General features: G+C 51.7%; 1 protein-coding gene across 1 annotated transcript; it reads left to right on the top strand.

Annotated features, from left to right (window-relative positions):
- Positions 1-4,760: 4,760 nt before the first annotated feature.
- LOC116464118 (cytochrome P450 2S1) lies at positions 4,761-18,673 on the top strand. Its single transcript, XM_032147388.2, has 9 exons — positions 4,761-4,983; positions 6,086-6,251; positions 9,299-9,448; positions 9,995-10,155; positions 10,242-10,421; positions 12,457-12,598; positions 14,670-14,857; positions 17,088-17,229; positions 17,408-18,673. Exons 1-9 carry the CDS (start codon positions 4,807-4,809, stop codon positions 17,614-17,616), a joined length of 1,515 nt encoding a protein of 504 aa, XP_032003279.1. The 5' UTR covers positions 4,761-4,806; the 3' UTR covers positions 17,617-18,673.
- The last annotated feature ends 1,973 nt before the right edge of the window (positions 18,674-20,646 follow it).

Genomic DNA, 20,646 nt, shown 5'->3' with positions numbered 1-20,646 from the left:
CCCAGGCTGGAGTGTATGATCTCAGCTCACTGCAACCTCTGCCTCCCAGGTCCAAGCGATTCTCCCGCCTCGGCCTCCTGAGTAGCTGGGATTACAGGTGCATGCCACCATGCCCGGCTAATTTTTGTATTTTTAGTAGAGATGGGGTTTCACCATATTCAGGCTGCTCTCGAACTTCTGACTTCATGATCCACCTGCCTTGGCCTCCCAAAGTGCTGGGATTCCAGATGTGAGCCACTGCGCCCGGCAAGAACTTTTAAGTTTTCTTATCTATAGGATGTTGCAATCGTCATCTTTAAACATCAGACATGGAATCTTTATAGTCTTGCTATTTTTTTTTTTTTTTTTTTTTTTTTTTGACACTGAGTCTCACTTTATCGACCAGGCTGGAGTACAGTGGCACAATCTTGGCTCACTACAACCTCCACCTCCTGGGTTCAAGTGATTCTCCCGCCTCAGCCACCCAAGTGGCTGGGACTACAGGCGTGTACCACCACATCCAGTTAATTTTTTTTTTTTTTTTTTTTTGAGACGGAGTCTTGCTCTGTCGCCCAGGCTGGAGTGCAGTGGGGAGATCTTGGCTCACTGCAACCTACGCCTTGTGGGTTCAAACAAGCAATGCTCTGCCACAGCCTCCCGACTATCTGGGATTACAAGTGCCCACCACCACGTCTGGCTAATTTTTGTATTTTTAGTAGAGACGGGGTTTCACCATCTTGGCCAGGCTGGTCTTGAACTCCTGACCCCGTGATCCACCCACCTCGGTCTCCCAAAGTGCTGGGATTACAGGCGTGAGCCACCATGCCCGGCCGGTTAATTTTTATATTTTCTGTAGAGACAGGATTTCACCATGCTGGCTAGGCTGGTCTCAAACTCCTGACCTCAGGTGATCCACCCGCCTTGGCCACGGTGCCTGGTCAACAGTCTTTCTATTTTTATTCTAGGCTGGAGACCTTTGTCTCAAAAACAAAATGAGAATGCTCCCCGGAGTCTGTACTGATCCCTCTTCCCTCCCACCGTAGATTAGTTTTCTCCTTGCATTTAAAAAGACCTTTCTGGCTGGCATCCAGTGAATGAATTGTGGAGGAGGGGGAGAAGGAGAGAGGAAGCAGGTAGCTCAGTGGGGAGGCTACTGCAAAATCCTGGCAAGCAATGACAGTACCTTGGATCACGGCTGGTGTCAGTTGGATCAGGGTGGTAGGGAAAGGAGGAAATGGATAAATTTGGAATGTATTTGGAGGTAGAGCCAGCAGGATTTGCTGACAAATTGGGTTTAAAGTCAAAGAGAGAAATCAAGGTTAACCCTGACAAATAAAAACAGATGTGGTCTAAGGCGAGTAGAGACATTATGCAAAAAGACTATTGCAACAGGGGGAAAGATGGCTGCAAAAACAATGAACAAGACCAGAATCTGATAACCCAGAAGGGTGTGTTGTCTAATGAAACTAATTTTTTCTCCTCCTCCTATTTTTTTTTTTTTTTTTTTTTTTGAGACGGAGTTTCACTCTTGTTGCCCAAGCTAGAGTGCAATGGTGCGATCTCAGCTCACTGCAACCTCCGCCTCCTGGGTTCAAGCGATTCTCCTGCCTTAGCCTCCCCGAGTAGCTGGGATTACAGGCATGCGCCACCACGCCTGGCTAATTTTGTGTTTTCAATAGAGACAGGGTTTCACCATGTTAGCCAGGCTGGTCTCAAACTCCTGACCTCAGGTGATCTGCCCACCTCGACCTCCCAAAGTGCTGGGATTACAGGCGTGAGACACCGCACCCGGCCTCTCCTCCTATATTTTGTTGTCATCAGCAAGTGAAAAGATGGTGATACCTTTTACAGAGGTAAGGAAGGAGACAAGAGAAAGTATTCCCAGATGGGGTGGGAAGCTGGTAGAGCCCATTTTGCAGGAGGTGGGGGAATTGGGAATTCTTTTATATCCACGAAGTTTGAGATGTCTTAGCTCTCCCAGGGGTAGAACAGAGTGAGCAGATAGGCTCAAGGTTGGATTTGGGACGTCCTAGAAACCTTCCAGAACAAGGCAAAGGAGGAACTGAGAACTGGCATTTACTTCCTAGTAAGAGCATATGAGCCTCCCCACCCCTCCTCCTTTGGCTTCAGGGCACCCCTGGAGTGTCAGAGGCTAGAATCAATGCTAGAGAAGACCACAGTCAAAGATTCCCCAGACTCCAGGGAGCACTCTGGCTATGCTCTTGAGAGAAAGGGCTCTGGACTAGAATACAAATTGCACGATTGCAGGCTGTGTGCAGTGGCTCATGCCTGTAATCCCAGCACTGTGGGAGGCCGAGGTGGGTAAATCGCCTGAGGTCAGTAGTTCGAGACCAGCCTGGCCAACATGGTGAAACCCAGACTCTACTAAAAATACAAAAGTTAGCTGGGAGTGGTGGTGGGCGCTTGTAATCCCAGCTACTCAGGAGGCTGAGGCAGGAGAATCACATGAACCCAGGAGGCATAGATTGCAGTGAGCCAAGATCGTGCCACTGCACTCCAGCCTGGGCAACAGAGCGAGACCCTGTCTCAAAAAAAAAAAAAAAAAAAGGACTGTGAAAATTCTAAGAGTCTAATATTTTAAAACTCCAGCATACGCATGTCAAAGCTCATCTAATTATACATTTTTTTTTTTTTTTTTTGAGACGGAGTCTCTGTTGCCCAGGCTGGAGTGCAGTGGCGCAATCTCGGCTCACTGCAAGCTCCGCCTCCCGGGTTCACGCCATTCTCCTGCCTCAGCCTCTCCAAGTAGCTGGGACTACAGGCGCCTGCCACCACGCCCGGCTAATTTTTTTGTATTTCTAGTAGAGACGGGGTTTCACCGTGGTCTCGATCTCCTGACCTCGTGATCCGTCCCGTCCGCCTCGGCCTCCCAAAGTGCTGGGATTACAAGCGTGAGCCACCGCGCCCGGCTAATTATACACTTAAGAGGTATGCATTTCATTGTATATAAGATACCTTGAGGAACAAAAAGTATCTGTAAACAAATACTGAACTCTAGCTACTGAAATGCATGCTGATGTATTTGGGAGTGAAGTGTACTGGTGTCTGCAACTGACTTTGAAATGCTTTAAAAAAATCAATGGATAGGCAAAATGAATAGATATGTAATGAAAAATGGGCCAGGCACAGTGGCTCATGCCTGTAATCCCAGCACTTTGGGAGGCTGAGAAGATCATCTGAGGTCAGGAGTTTGAGACCAACCTGGTCAACATGGCAAAAACCCCGTCTCTACTAAAAATACAAAAAATAGCCAGGCATGGTGGTGCACGCCTGTAATCGCAGCTACCTGAGAGGCTGAAGCAGGAGAATTGCTTGAACCTGGGAGGTGGAGGTTGCAATGAGCCGAGATTGCATGCCATTGCACTCCACTCTGGGCAACAGAGTGAGACTCTGTCTCAAACAAAAAACAAACAAAAAAAGAATAGATAGGTAACAAAGAAAGGATAATAAAATGGTGGAATCTGATGGGTATACAGGTGTTCACTGTATGTTTGAAATTTTAATATTTTTATAATAAAATATGAAATGAAAATGCAAAGCAAACAAAGTAACCGCCCTGCTGAAAACCCCTCCAGCTTCTGTTTGCAATAGAAATAAAATGCAGTCTTTTCTAAGATCTTGCAAGATGGCCCCTGCAGACTTCATGAATCTTATCTCCTAAATTCAATCTTTGAATTTATAAAAAATATTTATTGAGTGCCTACTGTGTGTCAGGCACTGCACTATATGCTGGGGATACAGCAGTGAACCAAACCTACAATAATTCCTACACAAATGGCTCTAACATTCTTCCTTCTCAAGAAGCCCATTCCCCTGGCAGGCCTTCTCACTTCCTGAAATTGTCTTCATCTCATCTTCATCTGCATGTAGATATGAGCTCAGGAAGGTCAGAGCCCTTCTCTCCATCGCTCATAGCTGCACCCTCGGGTCTAGAACAAGGTCTTGTTTATAGTAAGACCTCAATAACAATTAGTTGCCGAAATATTAGCTAACATCTATTTAGTGCTTGTTACATGTGCACCTGCGTCTGCTTTAAATGGTGTGCACAGATGTACTATTTAATACTGAAAACTAGCCCCGTTTTACAAGGCTAACAGAGGCACAGAGGAATTAGGCTGTGAAGTCAAGCAGTCTGGCTTCAGCCATCACCGTCCTAACCGCTCTACAAACTGCCTCTAAATGAATGAATGAATGAATGACTCAATCATTCTAACTGGCCCAAGTCGAAATCTTAACTCTGCCACTCAGCCAAGTTGACCTGGGGCCAACCGATTTATCTCCCTGGACTTCAGATTTTTTATCCTTAAAGGTCAAGTCCTTCCTCTGGGTTCGTGAAGATGTAAGATGCTGGAGAAAATTGGCTCAAAGACACCCCATACACGCACGCACCCACGAACCCACATCCGAACAATGAGGGAGGTAGGAACTGGGGAGAGTGGCGCGGGGTCACCGCCAGATGCAGGGCGTGGCAACCTGCAGGCGGCCAAAGTCTCTGGCTTCCAGGTTCTTCTGTTTGCTTACTCCCTATCCGGGGGCCCAAGGCGCTGTCTCCGCCGCCCAAGCCCCGCGTAAACCTGGGTGACCTCGGAGACTTCCGTTGGAGCATGAGTTCCCGACATCAGGCGGCGGCGGTGGTCTGGGAGAAACCCGGCGGCGGGGAAATAAGCCTGCCCAGGAGGCAGGGGGCTGGGCTAACTGCCCCGCCCCGCGCCTGACTTCGTTGGGGAGGGAGACGCCCGGCTCCCGCCCCTAACTAGCCCAGCCGCGCGGAGCGCCTGGGAGAGGAGAAGGAGCCGACCTGCCGAGATGGAGGCGACCGGCACCTGGGCGCTGCTGCTGGCGCTGGCGCTGCTCCTGCTGCTGACGCTGGCGCTGTCGGGGACCCGGGCCCGAGGCCACCTGCCCCCCGGGCCCACGCCGCTACCACTGCTGGGAAACCTCCTGCAGCTACGGCCCGGGGCGCTGTATTCAGGGCTCATGCGGGTAAGGGGCTCTGGGGACGTCCTGGCTAGGGGCGGGGGGATCCCTGGGAGAGAAACCCGAGTGCCAGGGCGAAGGGCTTTTCGGGTATCCTAGAGAGGAGGCAGGGGCAGGGGTCCCAAGGCAAAGGGGCTGCAGCTGTCCTGGGGTTGGGGGCAGGAGCAGGTTGTCCAGGGCTGAGAAGGGGAGAGGTGCCCGGGAGAGAGGATCGTGGGGTGGGGGACCAGGGCTAGGAGGGGCAGAGACCTCTGCCTACAGAATCCTGGGAAGGTGATGGGCAGGGACCGAGGCTGAGAGAGACAGGAGTCCTCCAGCCGAGGAGAAGCTGATGCGGCTGGGCTTGTCCCAGAGGGAGAGGTAGCTGGAGCCATACAGGTGGGGCATGCTCAAGAGGGCACAAAGAAGAAAAGGGGGAGGCGCCCCTGCGGGGGAGTTGGAGGCAGAGAAGAGGCTGGAGGGTTGCAGGCTCAGCGAGGGGGTCCCCCGAAGGAATCTGCCAGCAGAGAATGCAGGATGGGAGGATGGGTGGAGCTCAGCTGGGAGTTCCTGGGACGGGGGAGGAAGGCGAGCAAGAAAGAAGGCAGAGGCAGCCCCAGCCTTAGGGGATAGCAGGTGGGAGTGGGAAGAGGCCTGAAGTTTCCCATTCAGAAGGATTCTGGGTGACTTCAAGGACATAGAAAAAAAGGTGAGGTCTTGGGGAAGAGGTGGGGTGGATACTCAGCAGTGTCTGCTCCAGAATTTCAGGGTTTTGTGGTGACTGAAAGGGGTGGCTGGATTTTTGGGGGGCAGGGAGGGTCCTAAGGAATTAGGGGAGACCCAAACTGCTTCTGGATTGCCCAGCGTCAGAGGTTAGGGTTCAGCAGGAAGCAAGGGAAAGGCAGGAAGTTGGGGGATGCCACTGAAGGATGTACTGGGGGAGGAGGCCCGGGAGTCTAGTGCAAAAAGAGAACTGAGCCTCAGCTATTTCTGCCGGGATGGGGGCAGATTCCTGGTAGAGGGTGTAGAAGCTAGACCCGGTGGCTCCTCAAGTGACAGGGGCCATGATGGAGACACCTTAGCTGGAAGAGGTCACAGCACCCTCCTCTTTCTTCCTCCCTGCCCCCAGCTGAGTAAGAAGTACGGACCGGTGTTCACCATCTACCTGGGACCCTGGCGACCTGTGGTGGTCCTGGTTGGGCAGGAGGCTGTGCGGGAGGCCCTGGGAGGTCAGGCTGAGGAGTTCAGCGGCCGGGGAACCGTAGCGATGCTGGAACGGACTTTTGATGGCCATGGTAAGTCAAGGGCTGCTAGGCCTTCCGCTCACAGCCTGCCACCACTTACTGGTGTGTGACCTTTGCACGTGGCTTAGTCCCTCTGTTTCCTCATCTGTAAAATGGAGTGATAACAGTGCCCATCTGCCGGGCACAGTGGCTTGTGCCTGAAATCCCAACACTTTGGGAGGCGGAGGTGGGTGGATCACTTGAGGTCAGGAGTTCGAGACCAGCCTGGCCAACATGGCGAAACCCGGTCTCTACTAAAAATATAAAAATTAGCTGGGCATGGTGGTGCGTACCTGTAATCCCAGATACTTGGGAGGCTGAGGCAGGAGAATCGCTTGAACCCGGGAGGCAGAGGTTGCAGTGAACCAAGATCGTGCCACTGCATTCCAGTCTGGGCAACAGAGTGAGCCTCCATCTCAAACAAACAAAAAGCAGTGCCCATCATGTAGGACTGAATGATCGAGTGAGGACTAAGCCTTGTGCAAAGTGAGCACTCACTAATCACCAGGTTGTAGTATCAGTGATAACCATCAATGATCCAGGTAAAGCCCTGAGGGTTCAGAAAGATGCCGGAGCGCTTTCAAGGTGCTGGGGATTGGTGGGCAAGCCCTCGAATAATAGAAACAGTTCTCTGTGTTACAACAGAAAGCAGGAGGCCCATGCTGGGTGCTGCCAGGAATTCAGTAGTGACTATGACAGCACTGGTGCTGCTTCCCCAGTGCACCTATGCCAGTGGGGAAACAGACTCACCACACAGTGCCAGCCCAGAGTGGTCAGGGCCAAGATGGGGAAGCACGGGGAGAAAGGTCAGGGTGGGATGGGGAGGGGTCAGGGCAAGAGGGGTCAGGGCCAGGCTGAGGGAAGCCCTGGGACTATAGGAATTTAGAGGAGGTACCTGACCCGGCTTGTTTGGTGAGGGAGATTCAGGAAGTCTTCCTGAAAGAGAGGCTGTCGGAGCTGAGACTCATAAGATGGGTGGGGAGGGTGTTCCAGGCAGAAAGACCAGCACCTACAAAAGCATGACTTTGAGAGAAGCATTCATCCATTCAACTGATGAATTTTCAGGCTGGGCACGGTGGCTCATGCCTGTAGTCCCAGCACTTTGGGAGGCTGACTTGAGCCTAGGCATTTGTGATAAGCCTGGGCAACATGGTGAGATCCTGCCTCCACAAAACAAACAAACAAGCGAAAAATCATTGTACCTGGTCCTGTACTAAGTACCAGGTGCATAGAAATGACTCAGGCAGATATGGAGTCCTCTCTGACTGTGGGAGAGGCGGGCTTGTACTGCAGTAAGACAATAGAGGGAGGGAATATAATTCTAAAATGAGAGGTACAGATCTGAGAGCAAACACAGGGCACAGGCATACGTACAAGGGTAAAGAGGGAATCAGGGAAGGCTTTTCAGAGGAGGTGACATTTGAGCCAGGACATGAAGGATGAACAAGTTAGTTCACCAAGGATGGGATGGAAAGGGGTGAGAGTGATGGAGGCAGAGGGAACTGCAAGATCGTAGGCCTAGACAGGGGATCCTGACCCCCTTGAGGAAGTGAGAAAAGACCAGTGCAGTCATAGTGGGTTAAGTAACAAAGCTGAGAATCCAGGGAAATCCCTGGTCATGCAGGGCCTGTGAGTCACGCCAGAGTGTTTGGGATTTTGTTTTTCCTGGGAGCAGTCGATTTTAAGCAGGGAACATCTGTATTCGGAGTTGGGAAGATCCTGTGGTTGCTGCCTGAAGGGGATGAAACTGGAGGCTAGGAGCCCAGGGTGATAGGGAGGATCCAGGGTGATGGGGAGGCTGGGAGGTCCAGGGTGATGGACCAGGGCTGGGGCCAGGGGATGGGGAGGAAGGAGTAATTGGGAGAGGCCTGGGGCTCTGACCAAGGAATGGATGGTGGGCTGAAACAGGGAGAGGAGAGATGCTGAGGCCACTTTGGAACACAGTAGGGCAAGGACAGGAGACACTCAAGGGGAGGTGCCCAAGAGACCATGACAGGCTGGCATTGGACAGGGAGGGTCTGTCTGGAGCACCTGCTTGGATAAGGGAGGAAAATGGTGCAGTTCCATCCTCTTCCTTCTCTGTTCAACCTCCAAACTACATGGGGCACAGAATCCAGTGGGACTCCATAAATGATGGGATGGGTGGATGGAAGGAAGGAAGGAGGAAAGAACTCTTCATTCATCCTGGTTATTTACAGAACAGGCCAGGTGCGGTGCTCACGCCTGCCATTCTGGCACTTTGGGAGGCTGAGGTGGGTGGATTACCTCAGGTCAGGAGTTCAAGACCAGCCTAGACAACATAGAGAGACCCCATCTCTACTAAAGATATAAAAACTAGCTGGACATAGTGGCATATGCCTGTAATCCCAGCCAGTTGGGAAGCTGAGAATCGCTTGAACCCGGGAGGCAGAGGTTGCAGTGAGCTGAGATCGTGCCATTGCACTCCAGCCTGGGCGACAGAGCAAGACCTCATCTTGATAATAATAATAATTACAAAACAGAAGGAGCCTGGGTCATCCCAGCTACCTACTTTTCAGGAGAATGTACTCCCTTACCCAAGGGCAAAGGATGGGAGAACCAGTTTGATTATGCATTTATTGAGCACCTACTGAGTCCTCATCCCTGGGCTAGGCTGGAATGGACTCAGATGGAGCCTGAAGAGTCCCCCTCAGGGAACCTCACTAGAAAGAAGGAGGAATCGGCCGGGCGCGGTGGCTCACGCCTGTAATCCCAACACTTTGGGAGGCTGAGGCGGGCAGATTACGAGGTCAGGAGATCGAGACCATCCTGGCTAACACAGTGAAACCCCATCTCTACTAAAAATACAAAAAATTAGCTGGGCGTGGTGGCGGGCGCCTGTAGTCCCAGCTACTCAGGAGGCTGAGGCAGGAGAATTGCTTGAATCCGGGAGGCAGAGGTTACAGTGAGACAAGATCACGCCACTGCCCTCCAGCCTGGGCAACAGAGTGAGACTCCGTCTCAAAAAAAAAAAAAGAAAGAAAGGAAGGAGGGGGAATTGGGAGAGGGGCCGGTCCCTCTGAGTCTACCCTTCTGCGCAGGGGTTTTCTTCTCCAACGGGGAGCGGTGGAGGCAGCTGAGGAAGTTTACCATGCTTGCTCTGCGAGACCTGGGCATGGGGAAGCGAGAAGGCGAGGAGCTGATCCAGGCGGAGGCCCGGTGTCTGCTGGAGGCATTCCAGGAGACAGAAGGTCAGCACGGCGGGGGGGTCACCCCAGGGTCTCCAGCCGAGTGAAAGGGAAAACTCTCCTACTGTGGCTGGGAGTGGCCCCAACCCAGCTCCTGGAATGGGCAATGGGCGGGAGGGGAAGCCTTGAGCTCTAGGGCTGGGCTGGGGGCTCTGTTCACCGCCACCTTCTGTCTCTGTCCCACTGTCTCTCCCAGGCTGTCATGACATCTCTCTGTGTGTCCCTGGTGCTATCATCCCATTCTTCCTGGGTCTCCATCTCTCTCTCTCTGTCTCTTTTCTTTCTCTCTCCTTTCCTCTATTTTTCGAGCCCTAAGTCTATCTCTGTTTCTGTCTCCCTGTCCGTGCAATGGCCACTCTGTTTCTTTCTCCCTGTCTGTTTCTCTGTCCCTATCTGTCTGTCTCCTTTGCCTGTTTAGCTCTCTCCCTGCGCTGTCCATCCATCTGTCTTTCCCTGCCTCCCTGTCTCTCTCTGGTTGGCTTCAGCCCCAACCTGCTCCCCTCTGCCTGGCTCCATCACAGCCTACCTCCCTGCCCCCATTCCCCCCAGGACGCCCATTCGATCCCTCCCTGCTGCTGGCCCAGGCCACCTCCAACGTAGTCTGCTCCCTCCTCTTTGGCCTCCGCTTCTCCTATGAGGATAAGGAGTTCCAGGCCGTGGTCCGGGCAGCTGGTGGTACCCTGCTGGGAGTCAGCTCCCGGGGGGGTCAGGTGAGTGGGTGGGACCCCTCTCCAACTACCTTCCCTGAAGGTTCCTGCCCAGGTCCCATGAGAACTAGCTGCCCTTCTCCCCACAGACCTACGAGATGTTCTCCTGGTTCCTGCGGCCCCTGCCAGGCCCCCACAAGCAGCTCCTCCACCACATCAGCACCTTGGCTGCCTTCACAGTCCAGCAGGTGCAGCAGCACCAGGGGAACCTGGATGCTTCGGTCCCCGCACGTGACCTTGTCGATGCCTTCCTGCTGAAGATGGCACAGGTGCGGGAAGGGTGCAGGGACCCCCTCTCTGAATGGGTGTGGTGACCTGGCAAGTCCCCAGCTAGGTGTCCCTGGGGACCTTGATTGGGTTCCTCTCTCTTTCTCTCTCTGCATGTCTCTGTGAGTATGAGTGTCTCTGTGCATGTGTGTGCATCCCTTCTCTGCACATCTGTCTGTCCCTTTCAGGGCGCTGCTCTCACTGCCTCTCCCGCCCCCCACCTGGGCATTTGTGCTGGGCTCTCTGTCTCTCCAGCATCTCTCCTCTTTCTCCCTCCCACCTTGGCCCTTGTGTTCAGGCCCCATGCCCAGGGCCCTACACCAGCAATCCCCAGGATCACTTCATCCCGTCCCCTGCAGCCTCCCCAGACTTTTATGTAAATTCACAATTTTATGTGAATTACAGTCATTTATTAGGAAGCCTTGCAATATCAAGTTATGTTAATAAAGTCCACTTTATTAATTATATGAGAACAATATTTCTTTTCCTTTTTTTTTCTTTTCTTTTTAAAGAGACAGGATCTCTTTCTGTTGCCCAGGCTGGAGTACAGTTGCAAAATCATAGCTCACTGCAACCTTGAACTCCTGGGCTCAAGCAATTCTCCTGACTCAGGCTCCTGAGTAGCTGGGACAACAGGTGTGCACCACCACACCTGGCTAAAATTTTTTTTTTTTTCTTTGTAGAGATGGACTCTCACTATGTTACCCAGGCTGGTCTTGAATTCCTGGGCTCACGTAATCCTCCTGCTGCCTTGAACTCCCAAAGTGCTGGGACTATAGGCCTAAGACACCACGCCCTATAAGTAAACTAGAATTAAGGTGACTCCTAAGGAAATAAATAGTTTTTAATTGTATGAGCTTTGGAAGAATGGGGCCACATTCTTTAATTAAATGCAGCCTACCTGTTTGTGGAGAAAGAAGAATTTTTCTTAGCCCTATTGTTCCATTTCTTTTCTCTTTTATTGATTTTTTTTTTTAGTTTTAACTATAGTAAAATACACATAACATTTACCATCTTAGGCATTTTTAGGTATACAGTACAGTAGTGTTAAGTACATTCACACTGTTATGCAATCAGTCTGCAGAACTCTTCATGTTGCAAAGCTGAAACTCTATACCCATTAAACAACTGCCTGTTCCTCCCTCCCCCAACCCCTGGCAATCACCTTTTTTTTTTTTTTTTTTTTTTTTTTTGAGATGGAGTCTCGCTCTGTCACCCAGGCTAGAGTGCAGTGGCTCGATCTCGGCTCACTGCAAGCTCCGCCTCCCGGGTTCATGCCATTCTCCTGCCTCAGCCTTCCGAGCAGCTAGGACTACAGGCGCCTGTCACCACGCCTGGCTAATTTTTTGTATTTTTAGTAGAGATGGAGTTTCACCGTGTTAACCAGGCTTATCTCAAACTCCTGGCCTCAAGTGATCCACCTGCCTCAGCCTCCCAAAGTGCTGGGACTACAGGCGTGAGCCACTGTGCCTGGCCAGGAAGTAGACTCTTGATATTAGTTCTCTCTGGTTGAAATGTTTTTAAAAATGAAAAAGAATGACTACTAACAAAAACACAGAAAGTTATAAGGGTTGATGAAGATGTGGAGACTTTGAAACCCATGTACACCATTGGTGGGAATGTGAAATGATGCAGCCTTGTGGAAAATGGTACAGCAGTTACCTGAGGTCAGGAGTTTGAAACCAGCCTGGCCAACATGCAGAAACCCCGTCTCCATTAAACGTACAAAAATTAGCCAGGCGTGGTGGTGCGCACCTGTAATCCCAGCTACTCGGGAGGCTGAGGCAGGAGAATTGCTTGAACCCAGGAGGCGGAGGTTGCAGTGAGCCGAGATCGTGCCACTGCACTCAGCCTGGGCAACAAAGCAAGACTCTGTCTCAAAAAAAAAAAAAAAGTCTACTTCTCAACCTTCCCAAAAATTTATCTAAACCCCGTGCCAAAACTTTAACTTATGTTGCCGACCCCAGGCTTGGCTGTTCTGGACATTTACTTCCCGAAGGCTGTGTTCTCTCAGCCCATCTGCCTGGTTTCTTTCAGGAGGAACAAAACCCAGACACAGAGTTCACCAACAAGAACATGCTGATGACAGTCATTTATTTGCTGTTCGCTGGGACGATGACGGTCAGCGCCACAGTCGGCTATACCCTCCTGCTCCTGATGAAATACCCTCATGTCCAAAGTAAGAGCCTTTTCCACTTGCCAGGCCTTGGGAACAGAAGTCAGGGTTCCAGGCTGAGCAATGTGGCTCATGCCTATAATCCCAGCACTTTGGGAGGCTGAAGTGGGCCGATCACCTGAGAACAGGAGTTTAAGACCAGCCTGGCCAACATAGTGAAACCCCATCTCTACTGAAAATACAAAAATTAGCGGGCGTGGTGGCATGCACCTGTAATCCCAGCACTTGGACGGCTGAGGAATGAGAATTGCTCGAGCCCAGGAGGTAGAAGTTGCAGTGAGCTGACATCACACCACTGCACTCCAGCCTGGGTGACAGAGCGAGACACCGTTTCAAAAAAAAAAAAATGAGAGTTCTAGAGGGAAGAGTGGGTGGGCCGAGCAGACAGGCTGAGTTAGATCTTTGAGGCATCGATGGGCATGGCGTTTGAGATGTCGAGGAGCCAGAAGAGGTTCAGGAGTTGCTGATTGCAGTATGAGGCATAGCGAAAGACAAGGCGGGTGTCTGTGGGCCTCGTCGCCTTAGTGATACATTAGGTGCCTTATCTTGAGCCATGGGGAGCAATGGAATGACTTTGAGCAGGGGAGGGCAAGGTCAAATTGGTTTTTTATTTTTATCTTTTATTTTTTTGTGGGGGATAGACTCTCACTCTGTTGCTCAGGCTGGGGTGCAGTAGTGCGATCTCAGCCCACTGCAACCTCCAGCCTCCCGGGTTCAAGCAATTCTCCTGCCTCAGCCTCCTGAGTAGCTAGGATTACAAGCGTGCACCACCACGCCCAGCTAACTTTTCTATGTTTAGTAGAGACGGGGTTTCCCCAGGTTGGCCAGGCTGGTCCCGAGCTCCTGACCTCAAGTGATCTGCCCACCTCGGCCTCCCAAAGTGCTGGGATTACAGGCATGACCCAAGGCACCCAGCCCAACTCCAGCATTTTAGGGTCAGGCAGCTGCTGTGGGCCATGGGGATGGGCTGACCTGGAATATGGGAATTGAGGTCCTGGTAGTGTTGCAGGAGTGGAACCAGCTGTGACTTCCAGCAGTGACTTGGATTCTCTGAGTCTCAGTTTCCTCACCTAGGAAATGGGGATAGATAACAATACCTACCTCACAAGGGTGCTATGGGAATTAAGAAAGTGTGGATGAGCCAGGCATGGTGGCTTATGCCTGTAATCCCAGCACTTTGGGAGGCTGAGGTGGGAGGATCACTTGAGGCTAGGAGTTCAAGATCAGCCTGGGCAACATGATGAGGCCCTGTCTCTACCAAAAATAGAAAAATTAGCTGGGTGTGGTGGTGCGTGCCTGTGGTCATAGCTACTCAGGAGACTGAGGTGGAAGGATCACTTGAGCCCAGGAGGTGAGGTGAAGGCTATTACAGTGAGCTGTCATTGTACTACTGTACGAGCCTGGGCAACAGAGTAAGACCTGTCTCAAAGAAAAAAGAGAGAGAGAGAAGGCCGGGTACGGTGGCTCACATCTGTAATCCCAGCACTTTGGGAGGCCAAGGCAGGTGGATCACCTGAGGTCAGGAGTTCGAGACCAGCCTGGCTAACATGGTGAAACCCTGTCTCTACTGAAAATACAAAAATGAGCTGGGCATGATGGCAGGCGTCTGTAGTCCCAGCTACTCGGGAGGCTGAGGTGGGAGAATCTCCTAAACCCCGGAGGCGGAGTTACAGTGAGCCAGGATTGCGCCGCTGCACTCCAGCCTGGGTGACAGAGCATGTAATCCCAGCTACTCAGGAGGCTGAGGCAGGAGAATCGCTTGAATCCGGGAGGCAGAGGTTGTGGTGAGCTGAGATCGCACCATTGCACTCCAGCCTGGGCAGCAAGAACAAAACTCTGTCGCAAAAAAAAAATGAAATGAAATGAAATAAAATAAAATAAGAGAGAGAGAGAAGATAGATGGAACACCCAACACACAAGATGTGTGGTCTTTGGGCTCAGTGAGGGCTGGGGGACCACTCCTCCCCACCTGTCAGCCTCACCCCAAACTACAGCTATGCAAGCAGATGGGCTTCTGAGAGGAGGATCCCTGGGCCCTACCCCCGTCTGACTCCCGCCCTCCTCTTGCTTGCAGAGCGGGTACGTGAGGAGCTGAATCGGGAGCTGGGGGCTGGCCAGGCACCAAGCCTAGGGGACCGTACCCGCCTCCCTTACACCGACGCGGTTCTGCATGAGGCGCAGCGGCTGCTGGCGCTGGTGCCCATGGGAATACCCCGCACCCTCATGCGGACCACCCGCTTCCGAGGGTACACCCTGCCCCAGGTGGGTATGTGTATGGCTGCCGCCCATGGTTCACTGGCTTGGGGCCTGAGCCCAGGTGGGTTGCTGTCAGTGTCTCCCTGACTTTTTCTTGATCTTAGTGTCTCTCTCTCTCTCTCTCTCTATCTCTATCTCCCTCTTTCTCTCTGTCTCTGTCTTCCTCCTCCACTCCTACCCCCCTGCATCTTTCTCCTTCTTCTTTCTCTGACACCCCCTCCCTTTCTGCATATTTTTTTTCTTTTTTTGAGACAGAGTCTTGCACTGTTGCCCTGGCTAGAGTGCAATGGCGTGATCTCGGCTCACTGCAAACTCCGCCTCCCAGGTTCAAGCGATTCTCCTGCCTCACCCTCCCGAGTACCTGGGATTACAGGTGCCCACCACCACGCCCGGCTAATTTTTTGTGTTTTTAGTAGAGATGGGGTTTCATTATATTGGTCAGGCTGGTCTTGAACTCCTGACCTTGTAATCTGCCCACTTCGGCCTCCCAAAGTGCTGGGATTACAGGCGTGAGCCACCGCACCCAGCCACGCTTTCTGCATCTTTTAACTCTGTTTCTTTTTGGTTTGTGTTGTCTTGCCCTTTGACTCTATCTCTGGGCCCCATCTGCCCCACAGATCTCCTAATTCTACCTCCTTCCAAGGTGGTTGGGACAATCGAATGAGGTAACATACAGAGAAGCAGTTTGAAAACTGAGGAGCAAGTCCAGGACTAAGGGAAGCCCTCTTGACCCTTAGCCCCTGTTGCAGACGCATTCTCTCCTCTGTCTCTCTCCCTCAATCTCAGTGCCCTTCACTAGAGAGCAGCTCCAACACAGAACCAAAAGGGGGCGATGTTTCCCCAGAAACCCCAGTAGTTTAGTGCAAGCAGCTCCCTCCTCCACCTTCACTGCAGAATCAAACCTATGGCAGTTAGGATCCAGTGCTTTTATGCCGCTATTTTCTTTTTCTTCTTTTTTTTTTTTTTCCGAGATGGAGTCTTGCTCTGTTGCCCAGACTGGAGTGCAGTGGCGCAATCTCGGCTCACTGCAACCTCCGCCTCCCAGGTTCAAGCAATTCTCTTGCCTCAGCCTCCTGGGTAGCTGGGATTACAGGTGTATGCCACCACACCCGGCTAATTTTTGTCTTTTTAGTAGAAATGGGGTTTCACCATGTTGGTCAGGCTGGTCTCAAACTCCTGACCTCATGATCTGCCTGTCTCGGCCTCCTAAAGTGCTGGGATTACAGGCGTGAGCCACTGCACCCGGCCTACCCCCTCCTGTTTTGTAGATGGGGCCTTGGGCAAATCACTTCCCCCTCTGAACCTCAATATATCCCTCCTCTACATTAGAAACAATAATAGTATCAACTTGAAGCTGTAAGATAATGCTTGTAAAACAAACACCAACTCAGCTCTTGGGAACCCATCCTGTGTACCAGGCAGCAACGATTTAATGATGACAATGACAGGTATCCAGGCTTCAGGACCTGCTCTGCACCGGGGGTTATTCTGAATGCTTTGCATATCTATTATCTCATTTAATCTTTAAAGCAACCCTGTACCATTATCATGCCCATCTTACAGATAAGGAAACTGAGAGCTTAAAAGTTTTTAGAGGATTTGCCAAGGTCGCCCAGCCTGCAAATAGTAGAGGCAGGATTTGAACTCAGAGCCTATGACTTAACTACTATTCTTTGCCTCTCTTTCTTTCTTTCTTTCTTTCTTTCTTTCTTCCTTCCTCCCTTCCTCCCTTCCTCCCTTCCTCCCTTCCTCCCTTCCTCTCTTCCTCCCTTCCTCGCTTCCTCTCTTTCTCTCTTTCTTTCTTTCTCTCTTTCTTTCTTGACAGGGTCTCTCTTTGTCTCCCAGGCTGGGGTGCAGTGGTACAAGCATAGCTCACGGCAGCCTTGAACTCCTAGGCTCAAGTGATCCTCCCACCTCAGCCTCCTGAGCAGCTGGGACTACGGGCTCATGCCACCATGCCTGGCTAATTTTTTAATTTTTCATAGAGATAAGGTCTTGTTATATTGCCCAGGCTGGTCTCAAACTCCTGGGCTCAAACGCTTCTCTCACCTCAGCCTCCCACATGGCTGGGATTGCAGGCATGAGCCACTGCACGCCACTCAACACTCCACAAATGTTGATGCCATTATGTTTTGTGAACCAGTGTCCCAGGCACCCCAGACTTGTACTCCACACTCGAGGACCAAATAGACTGGGGTGGGAAGGAGTTTATGGTTTGATTATTATTTCCCCTCAGGGCACGGAGGTCTTCCCCCTCCTTGGCTCCATCCTGCATGACCCCAACATCTTCAAGCACCCAGAAGAGTTCAACCCAGACCGTTTCCTGGATGCAGATGGACGGTTCAGGAAGCATGAGGCGTTCCTGCCCTTCTCCTTAGGTATCTGCTGCAGCCCTGGGTATCACAAGCAGGTGCTGGCAAACTCCAGGCATCTGTGCCAGCTGGGGGCACCCTTCTGCACCCTGGGCTTACTGTTGGCCCCTCTACCTGCTGTTCTCCCCATGGGCCTGGGTGTGAGGAGGACTGGCTCAGCCCTGTCTCTCTCCCTTCTCACCAGGGAAGCGTGTCTGCCTTGGAGAGGGCCTGGCAAAAGCGGAGCTCTTCCTCTTCTTCACCACCATCCTACAAGCCTTCTCCCTGGAGAGCCCATGCCCGCCAGGCACCCTGAGCCTCAAGCCCACCATCAGTGGCCTTTTCAATATCCCCCCAGCCTTCCAGCTGCAAGTCCGTCCCACTGACCTTCACTCCATCACGCAGACCAGATGAAGGAAGGCGACTTGGAAGTGGTGGGTGCCCGGGACCCTCACTTGGGGCATGGACAGCCCCAAGTGGGCATGGACAGGGTTAATGTCTCCAGAGTGTACACTGCAGGCAGCTGCATTTACACACCTGCAGCTGTTTTCCGGAGTATGTCCCACGGCCCACACACTCACTTGACTCATGCTGCTAAGATGCACAACCACACACCCATACACAACTACAAGGGCCAAAAAGCAACTGATGCGTTAGCTTTCCACAGACATAAATATAGTCCATCTGCAATCACAAGCACATAGCCAGCTAACCCACCAACTCCCCTGGATCTGCAACCCACACGTGGGAGTCTGGCTGTCACCTTCACAAGCCACAGAAACAGCCACACATGTTCACAGCTCACACACCCTCTCCATTCATCAAACTTCTCAGTGTCCCTGTCTCTGGTGCCTGGCACAGGGAACAGCATGCCGCCTCCGGGGTCATGCCACCGAGTGACCGTCACTGTCTATGGCCCCGACTCACACTCCCTCTCGTGGCTGCACCACTCTCCCGGCCTGTGGCCACCGATGTCCACACACCCCCAACCACTGGTCCACACAGCTACCCACGTACGACATCATCCTGGCTCCCCAGAGTATCTTCCCACTGAGACACGCCGCTCCCACAGAGGCACAGTCTCCAGCCCCCTTCGCAACTGCAGCCCTCAGTCACCCCTTTTTAAGCACCCTGATCCTACCAAATGCAAACACATCTGGGTCTGCAATTATGCACAGACTTTGGACATACGAGGACCCTCAGACCAGAGGAACACCCGCCCAACCCCAACACGTGCTTATGTAACCATGTGGAAAGCAGCCCCTGCTGCCCCTCCACACACACGTACACACTCACTGATCTACAGCCCCTATTCAGCGTCAGAGTCCCCACTAGACCCAGTGGAAGGGGTTAGAGAACAAGTAGGGGCCAGTTTCCAATTCACCCTGTCAGGGAGTGAGCCGGATCTGACGTTCCTTGTGACTTAATGGTCTGGCTTGGGAATTAAAGTTTGTTTCTGGCCTTTAGCCTACTGCGTGTGTGACCCGTGTCAGTCACTGTGAGTAAGGGGTGGGGACAGGGGAGTCCACCCCTCCCCTGAGGCTGGGCGGGAGCTGAAAAACATGGCCACCGCCCGCCCTGGCTGTTGACATCAGGACCAGATGTGGAGCTGGGAGGAGGGGCAGGACTGGGGACGCCCTGGGCCTCATTTCCAAAAAGGGCCAAGGTGTCCGGCGGTGGGAAGTGGGCAAGGAGAGGGTAACACAAGCTGGACTGTGGACCTTGGGGGCTTCCTCAGCCAGGGAAAGCCTGAAGCCAACTATATCCAGACCCTAGAGACTCTTCAAACTTGAAAGCATAAGAACTCTTCAAACTTGAGCACAGGAACTAGCTTGCAACACAGACTCTAAGCCCACTCCCACTTCTTCCACCTTTTTCTCTTGCCTCCCCTTCACAAGGAAACCAGAGGCATTTGTAAATTTCTTTTTTTTTTTTTTTTTTTTGAGACAGGGTCTCACTCTGTCACCCAGGCTGGAGTGCAGTGGTGTGATCTTGGCTCACTGCAGCCTCCGCCTCCAGGTTCAAGCAATTCTCCTGCCTCAGCCTCCCAAGTAGCTGGGATTACAGGTGTGCGCCACCACGCCTGGCTAATTTTTGTATTTTTAGTAGAGATGGGGTTTCACCATGTTGGCCAGGCTGGTCTTGAACTCCTGACCTCAGATAATCTGCCCGCCTTGGCCTCCCAAAGTGCTGGGATTACAGGCGTGAGTCGCTGCTAGATAAATTTCTTATCTAGCAAAGAAGTTTGCAAACATACAAAGTAGAAAGATACAGTGAGCCCCCAGGTGCCCATCACCTAGCCTCATTTCAATAGTCATCAACTTTCTGCAGCTTTTACTTCATCTATATCCTTTTCTGCCTCTTTTTTTTTTTTTTTTTTTTTGAGATGGGATTTTGCTTTGTTGCCCAAGCTGGGGTGCAGTAGCATGATCATAGTTCACTGTGGCCTCGGACTCCTAGGCTCAAGTGATCCTCCCGCCTTGGCCTCCAAGCAGCTGGGACTACAGATGTGTGCCACCTGGCTAAATTTCTTATTTTTATTTTTTATAGAGAAAGTCTCACTATACAGCCCATGCTGGTCTCAAATTCCAGGCCTCAAGAGTTTCCATCCCAGCCTCCCATCAAGTGCTGGGATTATAGGTGTGAGTCACTGCACCCTGCCCTGATATTTCTATTTTATCTATTGCTTTTTATTTACTTACTTATCTTTTTTTTTTTGAGACAGAGTCTCACTCTGTTGCCCATGCTGGAGTGCAGTGGCACCATCTCGGCTCACTGTAACCTCCGCCTCTTAGGTTCAAGTAGTTCTCCTGCCTTGACCTCCCAAGTAGCTGGAATTACAGGCACCTGCCACCAAGCCTGGCTAATTTTTGTATTTGTAGTAGAGATAGGGTTTCGCCATGTTGGCCAGGCTGGTCTCGAACTCCTGACCTCAGGTGATCTGCCCACCTTGGCCTCCCAAAGTGCTGGGATTACTGGTGTGAGCCACCGTGCCCGGCCACCTATTGCTTTTTAAAGATTTATTATTATTATTTTTTTTTTTTTTATTTGAGACGGAGTTTCGCTCTTGTTGCCCAGGCTGGAGTGCAATGGTGTGATCTCAGCTCACCGCAACCTCCACCTCCCAGGTTCAAGCGATTCTCCTGCCTCAGCATCCCTAGTAGCTGGGATTATAGGCATGCGCCACCACATCCAGCTAATTTTGTATTTTTAGTAGAGATGAGGTTTCTCCAGGTTGGTCAGGCTGGTCTCAAACTCCCAACCTCAGGTGATCCGCCCGTCTCGGCCTCCCAAAGTGCTGGGATTACAGGTGTGAGCCACCGCGCCTGGCCTTAAAGATTATTTTAAGGCAAATTACAGAAAGTAATTTAATACACATTTCTAAGAGTTAAGGACATTTTTGCCCTTGACATTTTATGAGGACAGTTTTCTTTTCTTTTTCTT

This window comes from Hylobates moloch, unplaced genomic scaffold (genome assembly GCF_009828535.3).
Source record: "Hylobates moloch isolate HMO894 unplaced genomic scaffold, HMol_V3 SCAFFOLD_191, whole genome shotgun sequence".
In the NCBI taxonomy this organism is placed as follows: Eukaryota; Metazoa; Chordata; class Mammalia; order Primates; family Hylobatidae; genus Hylobates; species Hylobates moloch.
This window is presented reverse-complemented; position numbering and strand designations above follow the sequence as displayed.

Excerpts from the sequence above, each read along its gene's own strand:
- LOC116464118 (XM_032147388.2), top strand. The coding sequence starts at position 4,807 with ATGGAGGCGACCGGCACCTGGGCGCTGCTGCTGGCGCTGGCGCTGCTC. Across the intron at positions 10,422-12,456 it reads TCCTGCTGAAGATGGCACAG|GAGGAACAAAACCCAGACAC; the intron begins GTGCGGGAAGGG and ends GGTTTCTTTCAG. Across the intron at positions 14,858-17,087 it reads GAGGGTACACCCTGCCCCAG|GGCACGGAGGTCTTCCCCCT; the intron begins GTGGGTATGTGT and ends ATTTCCCCTCAG.